At 41.2% G+C, this 22,211-nt stretch overlaps 1 protein-coding gene across 3 annotated transcripts in view; it reads right to left on the reverse strand.

Moving 5' to 3' along the window:
* Window positions 1–326: 326 nt before the first annotated feature.
* The window catches only part of TFEC (transcription factor EC), a 45,790-nt gene continuing 23,905 nt past the window's right edge, over window positions 327–22,211 (reverse strand). For all 3 annotated transcript variants that reach the window (XM_075124437.1, XM_075124436.1, XM_048836134.2), the window contains 3 exons: window positions 19,056–19,131; window positions 3,798–3,945; window positions 327–2,897 (listed from right to left, as the gene is read on the reverse strand). In XM_075124437.1, the coding sequence (XP_074980538.1) occupies window positions 2,517–2,897; window positions 3,798–3,945; window positions 19,056–19,131 (605 nt within the window). In that variant the 3' untranslated portion in view covers window positions 327–2,516. The remainder of the gene's footprint in view (window positions 2,898–3,797; window positions 3,946–19,055; window positions 19,132–22,211) is intronic.

Below are 22,211 nucleotides of genomic sequence, written 5' to 3' on the forward strand. Positions count from 1 at the left end.
CTTGGACCCTGACCCTTTACCCCCGGAGCTCACGGCTCCAGCCAGCTGCCCAACCCTGGACCTCGGAGCTCAAAGGGCCAGGTGGCTGCCCCACCCCCAACCCCTGGAGCTGGCCTTTAGCACACAGCTGAGCTGTGCCGCAGCTGTGTGCTAATTGGGCTGCATGTGGCCCGTGGGTTGGAAACTGCTGAGCTAGTCCCTGACAAAGCTGTGAACTCTAGCGAAGTAGGCTCTTCTTCCTGTATTCAATTACCTGTGGTTAATATCCCTTCAATGCTACCATCCCCACTCCCGATGTTCTTTAAAAAAAATACTTAACATGTCAGTTGTTGTTATTATTGTTTATTTGCATTGTAGTAACAACTAGGGGCCGCAATCAAGGATCAGAGCCCCGGTGTAATAGGCACTCATATAACAAGAAGAGAGTCCCTGCCCCAAAGCACTTACAGGCTAAATAATTTGATTTATATTAGCTAATAGAACTCCTTGAGTTGACTGAAAAACTCAAATGTTTCCTTTAGACAGACAGAGATTGGTTTTACTACATGTCTGCAATGCTTCCTAGAACCTCAGATGAAATTATGCAATTCATAAACCCATGTCTTAAACTCCTAGCAATGCACTGAAGTCAGTCCAAGTGAAATGGAATGAGAAGATAAAATACCATCAAGAGTACACCAGATAAGGAAACTGTAGCCCTCAAACTGTTTGGATATGTTGTAGCACACTAGTCAGGTCTGGGCTATGGCCCCTGTACAAACATTTACCTAAGGGAATGATCCATTTAGTAACCTGAATGGATATTCCAGGAGATCTCATTTGACTTCTGGGCACAATTTTTTTTTTTTAAAGAAAATGAATCTATCAGGATAAAGACATCGTTCTTGGACAATAAATGTAAAGCATTCACTCAACTAGCAGCCTGATTGACTCTCCCTTAGCTACTCCACTACCCATATCTATAAGATACCTTTTTTAGGCAGGCTCTGGCAGAGCAAAGTGGAACACAACACTTTTTACTTTTGAATCATTTTTTGACTTGCACCAAGACCCCCACAATGCTCTTTTGACTCAGTTGTGGAAAGCTCTGAAGACCTCGGGTCAGCTCAATTTCCGGTGTATTACTATTAGATTTAGAATGATTGCACTTAATCTATTCCAAGTATATACCTCACTCTCCAAAATCCCACTATGTACAAAAATCAAGTGTGTTCTACCTGCCTTCCAACTGCCAAACCTCTGTGGGGTTATCAATCCACATGTTTTGTGAGTGCGCAGTACTAGCATGTTAGAAAGCAGTGGATCATATCAATAGGTATCAGGAATATCCCTTATGATTCCAAGGTCTGCCTACTTCATTTTTATAGTGAATCTAGAGATGAATTTAAAGTGAAATTCTCTCTGACAAAATGCATATAATGGGAATCCAGTGCATTGCCTTCCATATGCAACTGGCTCAAAGACGTAGGTATCAATTTAGATATAGTCCCTTTAGAAAAACCTTATTATGCCACAACAGGAAACAAGGTACAATTCACGTCTGGAAAAAGCTCTCTCAAGAAAAGCAGTAGAGAGAAGAGTTTGCAACAAAGAGCTGGTGTTAGCCATATTAGCACTAATGTCTGTTTTTATTTGTACTATCTGTAACACTGAATATATTCATTGTGTCTTGAACATACCTGCACTCTTAGTATGTTCTGTTGCCTGAACAGAATCTGTCTTGAAGCTGCTTAAACCTTGCATCTGTTTGTCTGATTAATTCTTTTAAATCAGTATCATTAAGGTAGTTTTTGTTTTTCTTCAGTTACACTAAAGCGTTTGAAAATAAATATAAAATATTGGATACTTTTCTAAATAGGAATAAAACAGAAATGATAAGGATTCTGAACACAACTTTATGGACTTTGTGGCTTCATTATAAAAAGAAGGAGATGCAGTTCATGAAGCACTGAATTTATGCGGACTTTACTCTGACAAGAGCCCTGTGCTCCCTTTTTTTTTTGATGTTTGTAACCTCTCTATTGCAGGAACATCACATACAAACATTTCCTCATTGTTGTGTTGCAATTGTTGTATATATTGAAATTTCTCCTTTTCATTTAAAAAGAAATTAACAAATATTTCTGACTAAAACATTGTTAAATTTGAGTGAACCGAGTGGTAGATTCCACAGAGTTTTTGCAATGTGGGTCTTCATTTTTCTGGGAACCATTTTAATACTGCTGTGAGAATGTGAGGGGAAATGGCTAAAGCCTTCCCAGTGAACAAGGAAGTGTCTGTGCAAATGCTAGCTCTGAACAGGTGTAGTCAATTCTGGGCAAAGAGATATGAATCCAGGTCCATCTTTCATCTTTCTGTGACATATGCAGTCACCTACATCCTACCCATGCAGCAGCTTATGTCCACAACAGTTCTCCACCTTCTTAGAACTGAGTACAAACATCACACTTAAATTCATAATACAATCTCTTAGCACCAACAAAAGATTATCAAAATTAATTATGCCCTTTCTAGTTTTAGAAATCATCTCCATCATCTGTGCTAAAGCTACTTCTTCTGCTGCTCTCTTTTGATGCAGCAGGTGATATTGAAGACAAGAGTGGATCTGTTCCAAATGGCGATATTGTGTCATCCAGTAAGATTTCTTCTAACCTTTGTTCTTCTTTTGAAGCAGCACTAAAAGACAAATCGGTGAAATGCGAGAGAGGATCAGAAAAGGCTGTGGATCCATCACAAAGATCAGCACTTGGTCCATGTACCAGAACCAGTTGCTGAGAATAGTCTATGGAATTCTCCTCTGGATATGTCTGTTGCTTGATGACCTGGGCAGCTACATCCACAGCACTGAGTGAAGACATGAGTGGTAGCCCATGAGCACGAGCCTGTATTTCTAGTTCCTAAGGTTTCAAACAAAAAAGATTTAAATAATGATTTTGGAAGGGAACTTCATTTCTTTAGAACCACTGTAGGTAAGAAATATGCATATAGATTGTACGTGCACAGTAAATTCTTAATCCACTTGTGGCAATATGTTTAAAAATACAATATATGGACAATCCATGATAAATAACAAACAACCTGGGCTGGTTTTCTTTTTAATTCTCAGCCTGTAGCTAAGTGAACGCCCTACGGGAATATGAGATGACAATCCCCATAATACCATTACCTACAGTACTGAACCACTTAAAGGTGATGGAAAAATGCTGCAGATATTTCTACTTATTAATTATCCACAAAAATTCAAGGCTGCTATCTGGAGAGATAGCGGGTACCTTACCTGATTATATATTTCTTTAAATCTTGCATTTCAAGCTATGGAGACCAGATTCTGATACTTTGTCACATGAGCAGATGATGTGTGACTTAATATAACATGGCACAATGTACCCCAAGGCAATGCAATGCCGTGGAAATTTTACAAAGAGGAAAAGAAAATATGGAGGAGGATTTAGTGTTCAATATAGTTTTAGGGAAACAAATGAATTTTTTTGCTGTAGTTATAATGTAGATATACTACATAAGGCAACATTTCTTCAAAATATTGTATTAGTTCTCTATAAATATGTTACCTTGCATAAGGCCTAATTATCAAAGGATTTTTCTAGAAATCTAAAGAACTTGCATAGCAATAAATACAGACTCGCAAAATTATGTAAAATTGTACCATTCCTGAAAAAGGCCAATCCACTTTTAATAAATGGCATTTAAGAGAAAAAAAATGATACAGATGAATTAAATTCGATGATGGATAAGTAGTGAGAAATCTTTGTAGTTCATAGTGACATTCTTATACAAACCTGAATTCGAAGTAGAAGTCTTCTGTTAGTCTGCTCTAATTTCTTCTGTCTGTGTTCTAATTCTCTAGCTCTCTGTTGTTCTTTTTGTAGCCACTTGATGTACTCCACTGATGCTTTTAAAATAGTTCCTTTGTTCCAGCGCATATCACTGCAGAATGTAGAGATAACCTTTTCACAATTGTGCATGTCAGCAGAATTCATAAGAACTTACAAAATCTTTTACATTAATATGAAATAATGATTTACATGACTATTATTCACTCTTAGATATTATTGCTTCTGAATGGAAATTTTAATAGAATAGTTAAGAAGCCCTTATATAGTAAAATTAATCCCAGAATGAAAATAAGTGTCAAAAGAAAGTAATAAAGTGACTTTTTGTGGGAGAGCTAAATGCAATATCATGATTCTACCATTACAGTTTTTATATTTTTAGTGAAAATTGCTTTTATTATTAACTCTAAGATTAAAATCTCTGTGCAGTATTTCTGCATTAATGAACTAGGAAATATACATTACTTAGGACTTAAGCCTAAATTTTTAAAGATCATTTCAAATATACTACTCCTTTTACCTGACTTTCTAATGAGGTAGCTTTTATGCTTGTCGGGAAAAAATTGTCTGGGCTGAATGCTGGTCCTCATTGATGGTGAAGCAGACAAATTATAGTTTAGCAATCACATGGAGTGTAATATGACAAAACTTTCTCACTCAAACCCTTTGACCACACTTGAATCAATATATAGCTGGTTAAAGCAGCACAAATAAAAATACATCCCAAATACTTCTTCTCCAAGGATCAGACTGTCTCTGGCACTGATCAAACAAAGATCTTAAGCACATGCTTAATTGTAAGCACACAAGTAGTCCCATTAAAGTCAATGTGCTTAAAGTTAACATTGCACTCAAGGACTTTGTGGATCTGTGGCCTTGAAACAAAATGGATTTTATGAAGCATGCAGATTTTTGATATAGTTCTAAATCTTATAATACAGGTATGGGTACAGCCTGCATGACAGATACAGATTGCAAGATTTTAGCAAATCCATGTCACCAATTTCAAAGACAGAATGCCTGTAGGAGTCCACACAGAGGAAAGAACTCACATGGCCCCGGGTCCTGTATATATAATAGCAGATTGTGACAGATATGATAATTTCCTGCAATATTCTGGACAAACCTTATTGAATTAAGTTTTAGGAGCTCATTGTATGAAATATGCAAATTATTGCATATTATTGTGGGATTGTATGTAACATTTCTAGTAGGGAAACATGGCTAATGTAAACCCTGGGAAGTATTATGAGCTTCTAAGGACTATTTGAAACAATGGACCAGACAAGTATGAACTTTTAAAGTTAAGTGGGTCTCCCACAAAATCTCTAGGGGTGGTGTATACTAATATACCTCTGGTTATGTAAGAACTCAGCCTTTTGAAGCATTGCCACGTTCCTGAGGAGGGACCTTTGTCTGCTGATCGCCTGTTACATGAGGACAAGATGATACTGCCAAGAATGACCTCGAGCAGATCACTGAAGACTACGTGGCTCTGGGAAGAAGGATAAAGGAGTTTGAGGTGCAAGTGGTGTTCTCGTCCATCCTCCCCGTGGAAGAAAAAGGCCCGGGTAGAGACCGTTGAATCGTGGAAGTCAATGAATGGCTACGCAGGTGGTGTCGGAGAGAAGGCTCTGGATTCTTTGACCATGGGAGGTGTTCCAAGAAGGAGAAGTGCTAGGCAGAGATGGGCTCCACCTAACAAAAAGAGGAAGAGCATCTTCGCAAGCAGGCTGGCTAACCTAGTGAGGAGGGCTTTAAACTAGGTTCACTGGGGAAGGAGACCAAAGCCCTGAGGTAAGTGGGGAAGTGCGATACCGGGAGGAAGCACGAGCAGGAGAGCACGAGAGGGGAGGGCTCCTGCCTCATACTGAGAAAGAGGGATGATCAGCGAGTTATCTCAAGTGCCTATACACAAATGCAAGAAGCCTGGGAAACAAGCAGGGAGAACTGGAAGTCCTGGCACAGTCAAGGAATTATGATGTGATTGGAATAACAGAAACTTGGTGGGATAACTCACATGACTGGAGTACTGTCATGGATGGATATAAACTGTTCAGGAAGGACAGGCAGGGCAGAAAAGGTGGGGGAGTTGCACTGTATGTAAGAGAGCAGTATGACTGCTCAGAGCTCCAGTATGAAACTGCAGAAAAACCTGAGAGTCTCTGGATTAAGTTTAGAAATGTGAGCAACAAAGGTGATGTCGTGGTGGGAATCTGCTATAGACCACTGGACCAGGGGGATGAGGTGGATGAGGCTTTCTTCCGGCAACCAATGGAAGTTACTAGATCGCAGGCCCTGATTCTCATGGGAGACTTCAATCACCCTGATATCTGTTGGGAGAGCAATACAGCGGTGCACAGATAATCCACGAAGTTTCTGGAAAATGTAGGGGACAATTTCCTGGTGCAAGTGCTGGAGGAACCAACTAGGGGCAGAGCTCTTCTTGACCTGCTGCTCACAAACCGGGAAGAATTAGTCGGGGAAGCAAAAGTGGATGGGAACCTGGGAGGCAGTTACCATGAGATGGTCGAGTTCAGGATCCTGACACAAGGAAGAAAGGAGAACAGCAGAATATGGACCCTGGCCTTCAGAAAAGCAGACTGACTCCCTTAGGGAACTGATGGGCAGGATCCCCTGGGAGAATAACATGAGGGGGAAAGGAGTCCAGGAGAGCTGGCTGTATTTTAAAGAATCCTTATTGAGATTACAGGAACAAACCATCCCGATGTGTAGAAAGAATAGTAAATATGGCAGGCGACCAGCTTGGCTTAACAGTGAAATCCTTGCTGATCTTAAAACACAAAAAAGAAGCTTACAAGAAGTGGAAGATTGCACAAATGACCAGGGAGGAGTATAAATATATTCCTCAGGCATGCAGGAGTGAAATCAGAAAGGCCAAATGACATTTGGAGTTGCAGCTAGCAAGAGATGTTAAGAGTAACAAGAAGGGTTTCTTCAGGTATGTTAGCAACAAGAAGAAAGTCAAGGAAAGTGTGGGCCCCTTACTGAATGAGGGAGGCAACCTAATGACAGAGGATGTGGAAAAAGCTAATGTACTCAATGCTTTTTTTGCCTCTGTCTTCACGAATAAGGTCAACTCCCAGACTACGGCCCTGGGCAGCACAGCATGGGGAGGAAGTGACCAGCCCTTTATGGAGAAAGAAGTGGTTTGGGACTATTTAGAAAAGCTGGACAAGAACAAGTCCATGGGGCCAGATGTGCTGCATCCAAGAGTGCTAAAGAAGTTGGCGGATGTGATTGTAGAGCCATTGGCCATTATCTTTGAAAAGTCATGGCGATTGGGGGTGGTCCCGGACGACTGGAAAAAGGCTAATGTAGTGCCCATCTTTAAAAAAGGGAAGGAGGAGGATCCGGGGAACTACAGGTCAGTCAGCCTCACCTCAGTCCCTGGAAAAATCATGGAGCAGGTCCTCAAGGAATCAATTCTGAAGCACAAGGACAAGTGCAGTGTCCTGCACTTAGGACGGAAGAATCCCATGCACTGCTACCAGACTAGGGACCGAATGGCTAGGCAGCAGTTCTGCAGAAAAGGACCTAGGGATTACAGTGGACTAGAAGCTGGATATGAGTCAACAGTGTTCCCTTGTTGCCAAGAAGGCTAATGGCATTTTGGGAGGTATAAGTAGGAGCATTGCCAGCAGATCGAGGGACGTGATCATTCTCCTCTATTTGACATTGATGAGGCCTCATCTGGAGTACTGTGTCCAGTTTTGGGCCCCACTCTACAAGAAGGATGTGAAAAAATTGGAAAGCATCCAGTGGAGGGCAACAAAAATGATTAGGGGACTGGAACACATGACTTATAAGGAGAGGTTGAGGGAATTGGGATTGTTTTGTCTGTGGAAGAGAAGAATGAGGTGGGATTTGATAGCTGCTTTCAACTACCTGAAAGGGGGTTCCAAAAAGGATGGATCTAGACTGTTCTCAGTGGTATCAGATGACAGAATGAGGAGTAATGGTCTCAAGTTGCAGTGGGGGAGGTTTAGGTTGGATATTAGGAAATACTTTTTCACTAGGAGGGTGGTGAAGCACTGGAATGGGTTACCTAGGGAGGTGGTGGAATCTCTTTCTTAGGGGTTTTTAAGGTCAGGCTTGACAAAGCCCTGGCTGGGATGATTTAGTTGGGGATTGGTCCTGCTTTGAGCAGGGGGTTGGACTAGATGACCTCCTGAGTTCCCTTCCAACCCTGATATTCTATGATTCTAAGATCAGAGGCCCATCCTGTATACAGGAGTGGCTCATACATTCATGAGTGTGTTCATTCTGAGCCAAGGTGGTTATGAACTTGTAACCTTAGAGAAAACGCCCTTGGTGGGGTTTGAAGGACTGGAGCCCTTGCTGGAGTTGCAGTGAGCTCTGATAAGCATGTGTGTAGGTTTCTTTATTGTTTAAATATATTTTCTCTATAATGTTTTCACCTTAAGAATAAATGGCTTGATTAGGAAAAGGTGTATGGTACCTTATAACTATGCGCAATTACGCTGATTATAGCCTATGAGGAGAAAAGCAAAGCAGGCCTATTCAGGCAGTCTGACTTGCTGGGGAATTCATAGAGCAGGCAAGGAACTTTGCCACCTGCAAATACCCTGGTCAGGAGGGAGTGAGACGCATGTCTCTTCCCAAGAAACGTGACAGCCGGGGAGTCACAAGCCTGAGAGTGGGTGCCCTTGGTGGACCACACAGGGGCAGTACTAGTTCAGTTGCCATGAACTGTGACACTGATTGGATGTAGTCAATTGGGATCTGGAGGTGGGGTAAGAGGTAACCCATATAGGCTGCTTTGCAGGATCAGGGCCATTAATGTATACTCATATATGCTCTGTAAATGGTGAAAATGAAATATAAATTTTAAAACAAATCAATCATAGAATAGCAGGGTTGGAAGGGACCTCTGAAGGTCATCTAGTCCAACCCCCTGCTCAAAGCAGTACCAATCCCCAGTTTTTGCCTCAGCTCCCTAAATGGCCCCCTCAAGGTTTGAGCTCACAATGCTGGGTTTAGCAGGCCAATGCTCAAACCACTGAGCTATCCCTCCCCCAAAATAATCAGTTCCCATTGCTTTTTGGACTGTAGGCACCAAAAGAGCACAGAAAGAGACTTCTTTTGACTATTTCAGAGACAGCCTTGGAAAACTGTACTCACCCACTAACCTGTGGTGACGAAAATATCATTAATATTTTCTCTATTTTCAAGAAAACGAGTGAGTGACTAGATCTTGTGCCTGATTTGGTAAATTTTCATGGCAATTTTGCAAAGTGAGACTGAAATAAGAATACTTATAGCATATTCTTCAGAGAAACACATCCAAAATGCGTTTTTGCCAATCCTCCTATCCACATAAGGTCAGCCTGTCCTATCAAGGAGCCAGAACAGTACCATGAGAATTATGTGTCCACTCACAACCAACTGGCTCAGCTTGAAAATAAAGAATATAGTGCTGCAAAATTAGGTGCCAAGATACTTCAATGTTCAACAAATTAGAAATTCTTAAGATAGCATCATCCTCATAGTGGAAAAATAATTCATACAAAACTGTCAAGATTTTTTGCAACAGTTTCACACAAGTGTTGTTATTCAAAAACAGGCAAATTTTGACAAAAAAGTTTTTTCAATGTATATTCCTCCTAGACATAAGAATAAACCATGTGTTATAGACTATACTTTGAACTCACTAATCAACAACTGGAAATCTTTTTTTTTTAACAGAATAATGTTAGTAACCTTAATATAATGTTCTGAATATTATTTACATTTCCTAATTGTGCTGGCTGGACATTTCTACTGATATAATGGTGCTATTTTTATCTCTTTCTTTAAGTTAGATCTTCACTAAGAGTCTAATTGCTACATTCACATTTACAATGGAAATAGTCAACTGCTACATGGCTCACAAGCATTAAGGCACAAATGCTAGACAGGTGACGTTAACTAGATAAGGTGACATTAACAAATTTGAGGGGCTTGCCCACTAATGTGAACTCTGATGAAAAGCTTGTAGCCCTTCTGATATCACGTTACTAAAGAATTTTGAATCCTTGGTTTTAAGTCTGGAAGTTCTGGACTGAATGACATCAGTCACACTTTCTTAAGTGTGATATCCAATAAGCGTATTGTTCAATACCTGATAGGAGAAATTTTGTACTAACTAATTGGCATATATATGGTGGGATGTCTTACAAAATAAGAGTATTATAGCTAATCCTTCCAGTGCATGAAAGAGAGACAGAAGTTCCCTCATACACTAGGACTGATGCAGGGAGGGGAAAGGCATGCAACAGCAAAAGATTGGTTGGGGATCAGCTGATGTATGACAGTACCATCCATAGGCCCTTTGCTCCATCCATACTTATTTATGTCATCAACAGAGGAGAGCTGATGAAAGAGATTCTGTGCTGGCTCTAATTAACAAGGTTCCCCTTCTACTAGTGTGATTTTCCTGGGACAGCTATGCCCACTTTAGCACCACCTTCTGCTGGCAGTGCAGCATAACAGGTTGCATAACAATTACCTCACAGGTTGCATAACAATTACCTGCAGTATGCCTATCTCTAGTTAGTAATTGGCCCTCACTTCCTTGAGAGCTGAGTTCATCAACATTAAGACAAAAAATCATGGAATCTGAAAAATATTGTCACTTAAGAAAAAAATAAAACAACATCAGAATAATTTAGCAATTCCCATAACATTTTCCCGTTCTTTAAACTTTGAAATTCTAAGCTGAAATGCAGTTAAAGTTAAGTGAAAAGTGACTGCAAGTGTCATTGTGGAATTCTGTGTTTATTGTCTCCCAGTGATTTCTATATCAACCTTGCTCAGTTTACAGAGAGAATTATGATTTTCTAGCTACCAGTGCTGCAAACTCATCTGAGAATCTGCAAAGTCACGCAGTTGATGTTAGTTGTTATTTATTTTATTTGCAAATAATATTTTAAAACAATATTTAAAAATGGCTACATTTTAAATAATTGGAACCCCATCAAATTGTGCATATAACTAGCCTGTAGACCTTCAGGGAGTTATTATTTGTTATTCTTGTCCTCTTTCCCCATTCTTTTCTATTCCTTGTCATACTCATGTAATGTCTTAAATTAGGCCCAAGTCTTGTAAATACTTACATATATAACTCAAGACACAAGAGCAGGTCACTTAAGCGCTTACAGGATTACGACCTTAGACTGTAAACTCTTCACAATAAGGACTGTGTCCAGGGCCATCCCTAGCCCTAATGGCACCCCAGGTGAGGAGCATCTTCAGTGCTCCCCTTCCATTTATTAAACTTTTGAATACCTTATTTTTTATTGCATATGTAATATGTAGCCCATTTCACAATTTGGATGCACCATTTGTATGCATGGTTTTCCCTGTCATATAAAATGATAAATTTGCATGCTAGGATATGTAAATCTGTATTTATTCATGTCATATATAAGCAAATAAAAAACTAGTTTCCTCTAAGCTTATAGAAATTTTTTATAGAATAGCTGAAATGTACTAACATCAAGAAATTGAACTATGCACGAACAATGGGTGGACCAGTATTAAATAGTATTACAGTAGGTGACAGCTTTAGAAGATTAACCCAATTGTTTCATATTCTCTGTGTGTATAAAGTCCTTTAGTTCAAAAGGTCGCTTTTCTTGCCTTTGCCCACACAAACTGAAGCACAGCATCAGAGAGATCCAAATAGTGGCCAATGGAATTTTCAAGTGATAAAATAGCAAACAATGTCAATCTCTTGTTGACCATCATCGATCGAAGATATGTGTTAATGAGCCTGAGCTTTGAAAAGCTGTGCTCATCACTCATGGCTGTGACAGGCAGCATGAGCAGAATCCTCAAAGCTATCCACACAGTAGGAAAAGTGTCCTTCAGCTCTGCATCATGAAGGAATTGGAGAACTTGGAGTGGAGAGTGCTTCCCATGTGGCAGAATGTAACAGAAGTTGTCTAGTTCGACATATAGGTCTTTATCATTGACATCCAAACATTCCCTATGCGTCAGCATCCACTGAAGGTCAGTACAATTGTTCAAGAGTGTTTTCCTGTCCACCAGCAGCTTACTAAGGTCATAAAAAACCACCCAGGTCTTTTCATGGTGCTTCATTTGTCCGAACCTTTCTTCGATGAACATTCAAGCAGTGTCAACGAGTGAGCAAAAAAACTCCCTCTTGATTTTTCTTCTTGGCTTCCCATCACCTCATCTCTTCCCTTGTAGCCAAGCTGTCTCTTCTTCCAATGAATACGAGTTTCTCTGAAGATTCAACTCCTAAGTTTTCTGCCATTTCTTTGGCAGCAGTGATAGAATCTTCAAATCCATTGTCTCTGTAGGCCACAACAAAATCAAGGCAGCTTCTCATCAAAGTAGTAGCAGTCGCGATGTCCATCGACTGAGTTTGTAATACCTTGCTTACAATGTTTACTTAGAACAGGAGATCATGCCAAACCACAACTGAGACCAGAAATTTGAACTCAGTTTCTAGTTTGCTAGGCTATGAATCTTGTGTCAGATTCCGGCCTCAGTTTTACTTGACTGTGCCAATTCCATCAAGACGTCGTAAACCTCAGGCACTTGGTACCTCACTGGCCTTACACTCCCAGTGAGTGTCACTTAGTGGCTTCACATCAGATTTGTAACACTGTCCATGAGGATTTTCCTCCTGATAGTTGATGCTGAAAACAGGACGTATATCCTTTGCTGTAATCTGAAGATACTGAATCTAAAGATGATGACACTGCATCTGACACAACTAGGGTGAGGGAATGGCATCCAAAAGGCATGAAGGAAGCTCTTGGATTCAGCGCAAGGGTCCTTGCCTGGACAACCCTGTTTCTTCCTTTCATTTTAGCACCATTGTCGTAACCTTGGCTGCAGCAGTCCTGAAGCTTTATTTTACTCTCATTCATAGATATTAAGGTCAGAAGGGACCATTATGATCATCCAGTCTGACCTCCTGCACAATGCAGGCCACAGAATCTCACCCACCCACTCCTGCGATAAACCTCTCACCTATGGCTGAGCTACTGAAGTCCTCAAATCATGGTTTAAAGACTTCAAGGTGCAAAGAATCCTCCAGCAAGTGACCTGTGCCCCATGCTACAGAGGAAGGCAAAAAACCCCCAGGGCCTCTTCCAATCTGCCATTCAAAATGTTCATAAACAGTTCTGTTAGGCTTTTTCCAGTAGAGTCGTCCACAGACTGGAAACAGATAAAGTGTTCTTTTACTTGGATACAGCCACCCTCACTGTCAACAAAGCTTACAGTGAAAAGATGTCATTTATAGTGACTAATGTCAGGAGTGCAGTTCATTATTATGGTGTAGTACTTTGCTTTGCTGAGCCACATCAATATGTTATCAAGCACCTTCCTTGGCATAAGGTCAGTCAATTCATTTTGAATTGTTTTGTTGCAGTAATGGTCCATAGCTTCTTTACAAACTACTTGACGTAGGTGCTCACGCATGACATTGTCGTATTTCCAAGGAGCTCTACCAAACTGAGAAAATTACCATTATGTTAAGTGAACAACTTACCTGATGAGCAACATCCTGCCCCTTATATATCCTTGAGTGCATGGCTAACAACATTCTAGGAGGATGGGGGAAAATGTTGTTCTCAGAAAGTCTGGAAGGTTCCATGAGATTCTACAAAGATCCAGAACGTTCTAGGAGGTTAGTGAAACATGAATCCACATACGGAATACCTGAAACATTTACTTCCAACATTCTAATTTTCCCTTTTGTCGCTAACAACAAAAACAGCACCCCAAGCCCAGTGTCTCCCAAGCCCAGCACCCCAGACAGTTGCCTGGGTCACCTGCTCCTTAATCTGGCCCTGACTGTCTCTTCCTATGTTTTAGCCCATCACAGTGAAACCTCAGTACTGCCCATGGCATCTGTGTGCTACTGTAACAATAATCTTACCCCAGACTATTATATTATGTGTAGGGTTAAGATTTTGTCACTTTTACTTTTTAGTAAAAGTTAGGCACAGGTTATGGGCAATAAACAAAAATTCACAGAAGCCCGTGACCTGTCCCTGACTTTTACTAAAAAGAATGGTAACAAAATAGGGCTGACGGGGATGAGAACCCGAGCCCTGCTGCTGGAGGAGAGGAGGGGCAGGGGTCCAGACCTGCCACTGCTGCGGCTCACAGCTCTGGGGTCAGAAATATTCTTTCCATTTCTTCTTCAGTTTCACTGGAGATACCATGAGAAAGATAGTTATTATTTTGGTACTTCCAGGTTCCATCTGGAGCCTGGTTTAACCAATCAGAACTGGAACTTGGAAGTGCTGAGACACATGAAAAGGAAAATGGAAAAAAATACATATATTTAAATGCACTGGTTTTGAATCTTCAGCAAAATATCAGTGTTTGGTTGTGGTTTTCTCCCAGTTTTATTTTTAAATGATTTTACTTGCCTGTTAATAGTTTTGCATTTTGAAAGTACCTATCACTTGGATATCTAAGCCCTTAAAATTAAACTAAAAAGACAAAGTATTTTGTAACTTAATAGAGACAATATTCCCACCTCAAGTTTTCTCCCACTGAAAAAGCAAGTTCAAAACATCTATTCAGTTAAGCAATGTAATCCATGCCCCTAAGCATAAAATTAAACGAAAAAGAAGAAAAGGGATTTCAATGCAGTCAGGAGTGAATCCCCTGTGAAGTTCAACTGGATCAAAACAAGTTCAGCAAAGACACAAGAAAATAAAAGTGAGATACAAACACTTCTAAGAAGCAAAATCTGCCTTGTAAATGTCGATCATAGAAACATAGAAATGTAGGGCTGGAAGGGACCTCCAGAGGTGATCTAGTCCAGCCCCCTGCGCTGACTCAGGACCAAGTAAACCTAGATCATCCCCGAAGGTGCTTGTCTAACCCGGGGTGGGCAAACTTTTTGGTCCGAGGGCCACATCAGGGTTGTGAAACTGTAGGGAGGACTGGGTAGGGAAGGTGCCTCCCCAAAGAGCCTGGCCCGTGCCCCCTATCCGCTCCCTCCCACTTCCCGCCCCCTGATTGCCCCCCTCAGAACTCCCAACCCATCCAATCCCCCCTGCTCCTTGTCCCCTGACCACCCCCTCCTGGGACCCCCTACCCCTAACCACCCCCCCAGGACCCCACACCCTATCCAACCCCCCCTGCTCCCTGTCCCCTGATTGCCCCGCCCCCTATCCATACCCCCACCTTCTGTCAGGCCCCCCAGGACTCCCATGACTATCCAACCCCCCCTGCTCCCTGTCCCCTGACTGCCCCCTGGGACCCCTGTCCCCAACTGCTCCCCCAGGACCCCACCCCATCCAACCCCCCCCCCCATTCCCTGTCTCCTGATTGCCCCACCCCCCCCGAACTTCCACCCAATCCAACCGCCCCCTGTCCTCTGACTTCCCCCCAGGGTCTCCTGCCCCTTATCCAATACTCCCTCCCCCCTTACCCTTATCATGCCGCTCAGAGTGGCAGGACAGGCTTATTTGAAAGCCTGGGAGGTAGGCGGGCACAAGCCGTGCCGCCCGCACGGCAGCGTTACTGCACAGGAGGGGGGACAGCGGGGTAGGGGCTGGGGGCGAGCCTCCCCAGCTGGGAGCTCAGGGGCCGGGCAGGACGGTCCCGCTGGCTGGATGTGGCCCACAGGCTGTAGTTTGCCCACCCCTGGCATAACCTATTCTTAAAAATCTTCAGTGATGAAGATCCCACAACCTGCCTTGGAAGCCTATTCCAGTGCTTAGCTATCCTTACAGTTTGAAAGATTTTCCTAATGTCTAACCTAAATGTCCCTTGCTGCAGATTAAGCCCATTACTTCTTGTACTACCTTCAGTGACATAAAGAACAATTGATCACAGTCCTCTTAATAGCAGCCCTTAACATAGTTGAAGACTGGCCCCCTTCAGTCTTCTTTTCTCAAGACTAAAATATGCCCAGATTTTTTAACTTTTCCTCAGAGGTCAGGTTTGCTAAACCTTTCATCATTTTTGTTGTTGTCCTTTGGACTCTCCAATTTGTCCACATCTTTACTAAAGCCTGGTGCCCAGAACTGACACAGTACTCCAACTGAAACCTCACCAGTGCTGATTAGAGTGGGACAATTACCTTCCATGTCTTACATATGACACTGCTGTTAATACACCCCAGAATATTAGCCTTTTTTGCAACTGTATCACACTGTTGGCTCATCTTCAATTTGTGATCCTCTGTAACCCCACAGATCCTTTCAACGGTACTACCACGGAGCCCTGTTATTCCCAATTTTGTAGCTATGCCTCTGATTTTTCCCTTTCTAAGTGTAGTATTTTGCACTTGTCTTTACTGAATTTCATCCTGTTGATTTCAGACCAGTCCTCCAATTTGTCAAGGTCATTTTGAATTCTAAACCTGTCCTCCGAAATGCTAGCAATCCCACCCAGCTTGGTGTAATCCACATATTTTATATGTATACAATCCATTCTGTTAACCAAGACATTAATGAAAACATTGACTTGTACCAGACCCAGGACAGACCCTGGCAGGACCCCACTAGACTTGCCCTCCTCATAAGAGGCTTCCAGATAGCCTCTGTAAATATCCTTTTTGATCCTGATTTTGAATGTGATCTCAAAGGAAGCCATCCAGGATAGGCATGCTAATCACTCTGCCTCAGTTGCAGTAGCATTGTTCTTCCAATGCTTTCTTCCAATGCTAAGGATGATTTGCTCCACTGTTATTAGTCCAACTATCACCCAAGCTTTTCCCTTTGCAACCAAGTTTCCAGTGTCAGGAACATCTTTTAAAATCAGTAAATATGGTGACAATGTTGAATTTGAAGAAAGTTACAGATTGACAGTATAAAGTGGGGTATTTTAAAGAAAGAGGGCTGACTGGGAGAAGAGGAAGGTGGATGGTAGCAGAACAAGAGCCTCAATAGAGGGTGTAGGGAGTTGGCAATGTACCATGCCAGGAAGAAGTAATTGATAGATGTGATGGGCCCCAGGCACAGGTTAATTTGTGATTACAAATAAAGGGAAGTTCATAGACATTAATTCTTTGAAACATTTTGATCTGACAGACAGTAGTAAAGTTAGATTATGGGAGATTATGTATATACATAATCTATTATATTTGCTACATTTTCAAAAGTGATCTTGGATGCCTCCATTTTGGGATGCTCAACTAAGTTGAGACACTTTAAAGGGACCTGGTTTTCAGAAAGCACTGCGCACATGAATATCAGGCCCCTTCAAAGTGCCTCAACTTGGGTACTTAAAAATGGAGGCACTCAAATTCACTGGTCACTTTGTGACTGTCACGTCATCGAACCAGTCAAGTACTGAGAGAAACAAAAATGTGACATGTTTATTATTTTTTCCCAAAAAACTGTAAGGCAACATCACCAAAATACTGGTGCATACTCTTTAGGCTTCACTGAGTGACATGAGTTTAAATCCATCATGTACTTGTGGAAGCACCAAAACAGATTTAAGGCCAATTTATGTGTTTTTACAGGAGATCACTATAATGTATGAAATATCAAAACAAGACTTGAATCCAAACCAAAATATTCAACCCAAACACCCCTACACATTTGGGTGAAAATGTTGATTCATATCTGGAGTTTGCAGCTCTCGCCCATTTCTAATCACAGTTCAAGACTTGCTTCCATTAGCACTTCATAGCTGCAAACCAACAGTGCCATCCACTGTTTCTCAGAGTAATCTTTCCTCACAATTCTTTACTTAAATGGTCTAAAGTACTGTCCGAAAAAACACTAAAATTAAAACCAATGTTACCAATGTGTCTCTACAGGACATCTGATGTGAATAAAATCTTATTTGGCGGCTTAGTGGTGGTCTTACTTTAACTCAATTGGCACACCCATCATTGTATTAGTAGCATCAACAACAACATGCCCACTTTACCCATTTTGGGTTGATGCCAGAGAACAAGGTGAGCTTGTGAAAAGGTCATTCCCTAGAAAGGACTGTGACTGTGTTAACTTTCTCACTGGCGATTTTGCTCAGAGTGGCTTGTCATGCCACGCTTATACTTATGAAAGTCTCACACAGCTTTATATTATTATAAAAATCCTTAATTTAATAAAAAACTTCTTAGCCCTGAGGAAAAAAGGCTGAAGTGTCAACAGAGAATTTTATTCTGAGCATCACGAAGCAGCCACTGACGAACAAATGAAACCCACAATATTTGTATAACCAATTATATCCAAGTTACAATCATACTGGTGCATACTCTTTAGGCTTCACTGAGTGACATGAAAAATCCAAAGCTAAAAGTCTAGACTTTAAATAACTTACTGAATTGTTCTTGCTCATCCTGCAATAGGCTTCACTATGGTGTGTCTTCCCCCGCTCCCATTTTGGTTACTACAGAGCTTTGAAAGTTTGCTAGCACCAGAGAAAGCCGGCAAATTGAAGGTCATTGACTCCCTGTTTTCTATGTTAAAAGAGTTAAAGCCAACTCTTTTAATAGGGCACGCTGATTGCAAAGACTTTCCAAAAGCTAATCTTTAGATACAATCTATTAAATAGAACTGTTGACAACACAAACTATTTTCTTACAAATAAATTAAAAGGGATAATGGAAATATAAACATTAAGAGAATGCAGTAAGGTGTAGCAGCATAAAATTTGAGTTACCGCACATTTATTTATACACTGGCATAAAAATTATAGCCATTTTTGTATCAATTCAAAGTACCTGAATTTCCCTTGCCTTTCAGCTTCTTTTCTCAGTGGATGTGGTTTTTACGAAAGGTGCCAAATCAACAGCCTCAGAGACTGAAGTATTCTGTTTATCTAAAGAGCAGGTAGCAGCAGTGAGCATGCTGCTTCGTCCCATTAAAGGGACCATCTCTAGGGATGAGAAGGTAGCTCATTCCCCATTATCATGCTACCCGTGGCCTCTCTGGTGAGACTCCGAACAGGCATAGCAATTATTCCCAGATGTAATGGTGGTTTTTGTGGTGTGGAGACTTCTCTCTGAGGAAATGCAATAAGACCACCAACTCTTTTCATTACAGCCATCAGAGGTTAATGATTTTTGCTACCTATCTGACCAGCTGGGCTGGATTTGAACTAGTGACCTAGAAGCAAAAGTCTCTGTATCCCATTAACCGTTTTCATGGTTATCTTATCGCTTCTTTCCCTCTTTATTTATACTACAGACATTGTTATAGAAATGACTGTTGAACTCACGGATCATTAGACTTTGGAATAAGCGTGCCAAGCTCCTTGATTCGGTAATTAATATTATACCTTCTTCTTCTTTCAACTGTTAAAAAAAGAACAATTTACTATGGTCATTATGAAACATTCTTTGGAAAAGGCCTAATGAAACATTTTAATTAGTTAAAAACAGGCAGACCAAAATAAGGACCAGTGCAAAACATTCTGATTTACAACGATAGAATTAATCCTGAAGTTAGCTTAGAAATAATAAATTACCGAGTCAAATTCAAAACCTGTATCGCTCAGCATCCCTTTGCCTACTTGTCTCAGGGTCTCAGTAATGTAGGTTTGCTTTGATTTTTAATGTAATTGACTTACCACTGTGGTCCAGGAGGGAGCAAGTTCATATCCCTCCACCCACAGGGGCAGCTCTCCCTGCAGGGCCATTACTTCAGGGCAGATGGTGTTAAGGTTGCCACCATTTACTATGGCTGGGGTTCCATAGAAGCCCCAGTATCAAATGTACTAGGTGCCTGTGATTGTCCCCTCTCCACATCCATTCTCCTGCCTGCAATGGCCATCTCTGGTCTTCACGGTAGCTGGTGTGCTTGCCTCCACTGTGGGCCCACAATCCTAGGAATGAATTGGGCTCATATTGCTTATAAGATCACAATGAGGGTGTGTCTACCCAATGGGGTACTGTAATCTATGGGGGTATGATTTCTAAAGCACACTGTGTTGCACATTCATTGGTCCATGGACACTGTAGTGGTGAGTACTAAAGTTACCCTAGTGCACTTTAATGTACTATTGTTTCAAACAGCACTACATTAAAGTGCAGTAGCACGGTCTAGGTGGGCCAATTAATGAGCAATACCTTAGTGAGCTTTAGAAAACACTCCCCCATAAAGCACCTTAGCCCACTATGTAGACAAGCCAATGGTATGGTTCTGGGAATGCCTGCCACCTTCTAAGAGATAAGTCACTGAAAATGCATCTGGCCACTTAAGACAAATATGTGGGTGTCAAGGTTCCTCCCCCACTCTGAACTCTAGGGTACAGATGTGGGGACCTGCATGAAAAACCTCCTAAGCTTATCTTTACCAGTTTAGGTCAAAACTTCCCCAAGGTACAAAATATTCCACCCGTTGTCCTTGGACTGGCCGCTACCACCACCAAACTAATACTGGTTACTGGGGAAGAGCTGTTTTGACGCGTCCTTCCCCCCAAAATACTTCCCAAAACCTTGCACCCCACTTCCTGGACAAGGTTTGGTAAAAAGCCTCACCAATTTGCCTAGGTGACTACAGACCCAGACCCTTGGATCTTAAGAACAATGAACAATCCTCCCAACACTTGCACCCCCCCCCCCTTTCCTGGGAAATGTTGGATAAAAAGCCTCACCAATTTGCATAGGTGACCACAGACCCAAATCCTTGGATCTGAGAACAATGAAAAAGCATTCAGTTTTTTACAAGAAGACTTTTAATAAAAAATAGAAGTAAATAGAAATAAAGAAATCCCCCCTGTAAAATCAGGATGGTAGATATCTTACAGGGTAATTAGATTCAAAAACATAGAGAACCCCTCTAGGCAAAACCTTAAGTTACAAAAAAGATACACAGACAGAAATAGTTATTCTATTCAGCACAATTCTTTTCTCAGCCATTTAAAGAAATCATAATCTAACACATACCTAGCTAGATTACTTACTAAAAGTTCTAAGATTCCATTCCTGGTCTATCCCCGACAAAGAAGACTACAGACAGACACAGACCCTTTGTTTCTCTCCCTCCTCCCAGCTTTTGAAAGTATCTTGTCTCCTCATTGGTCATTTTGGTCAGGTGCCAGCGAGGTTACCTTTAGCTTCTTAACCCTTTACAGGTGAGAGGAGCTTTCCCCTGGCCAGGAGGGATTTCAAAGGGGTTTACCCTTCCCTTTATATTTATGACAGTGGGTCAAAGCATCAGGCAACTTACGCTCCCTCATCATATTAATTCTTTTGAAACAATAAGAAGACAGACAAAAATAGGATGTTTAGTCAACTGGTTAATAATTTCACCCATGAAATTTCACCCATATTCTCCCTTCTATGTGTTGCCAATGGAAGTGTGCACTACTAGGAAAACCAGTTATATCATCAGCGTGTCCATATTATAAGGACAAGGAAACAGAACATTTGGTGCCAAACTGAACACATAGAATTTATTTTTGAGATAACTAAACAAAACACTGAATAAAGCTATCAACCACTAAACCTTCCATTATGGCACTGGCTAAGATGTGACTGTTGATCTGGTGTGGCACGAAACACGTAACAAGCTTCAATGGTTATTTTTAAAATAAACAAAGTTAAAAGCTATAGGAACCAGTTGAAACTCTTACAGTTTCATATAGGTTAAAGCTGATTTCTTAGATCCAAACCTATCTCCATGATTTTGGTTCCAGAAATTTATGTGGCCTATTTTGTCAGTTCCTCTTCAGATGTTCTTGTAAAATTTGGATCATAACTACAAAATGTGAACTTTAATTGTGCCTGGTATTTGAATGCTGGTGTAGTTCAAATCCTCTTCAGACCATCTCTAAAAAAATATGATCCTCATAAAAGAGCTTACCTTAAAGGGTTATTTTTTAAATCACTCCAGCAAAACCTTTATTATTTAATGCCTTAATACATACAAGCAAACAGATAGTCGGGTTAGCCTCCAGAGAGAGTCTGAGCGCTAAAGTGTACACACAGAACCAAAGCAATGTGAAACATGCCCCATGGCTGAATATTGTAGTCATGACATATAGCTAGGCTTCAACCCAGCCTCCAATATTGTGTACAATTAAATGCACTCTTCTCACCCACTGAGATGCCTAATTAACTAATTTGCGTGAGGTGATTATGGTCTAATAGTCGGAGGGAGCAACCTAAGCAAAGACAAGATTTGGCACCCCAAATGTATGCTTGCTACTCTCTTTCCTCCCTCTCATTAATCCAAACAACTCAGCAACACCTGGAGTTTCCTACCTGTGTCTTTTCCTCCTTCAGAAGGAACTCTTCATTTCTGGCCAATCATGTGAAACAGGCAGTGGCTGCTGCAGGGCTTCAAAAAGGATGCCACAGCCACCATCATAAAGATTTTCAGGGTGTGTTTGTAACCCCAAAAGGCCCCATCCACAAAAATCTGGGTGGAA

The sequence above is a fragment of the Caretta caretta genome, chromosome 1 (genome assembly GCF_965140235.1).
Source record: "Caretta caretta isolate rCarCar2 chromosome 1, rCarCar1.hap1, whole genome shotgun sequence".
Lineage (NCBI taxonomy): Eukaryota > Metazoa > Chordata > Testudines > Cheloniidae > Caretta > Caretta caretta.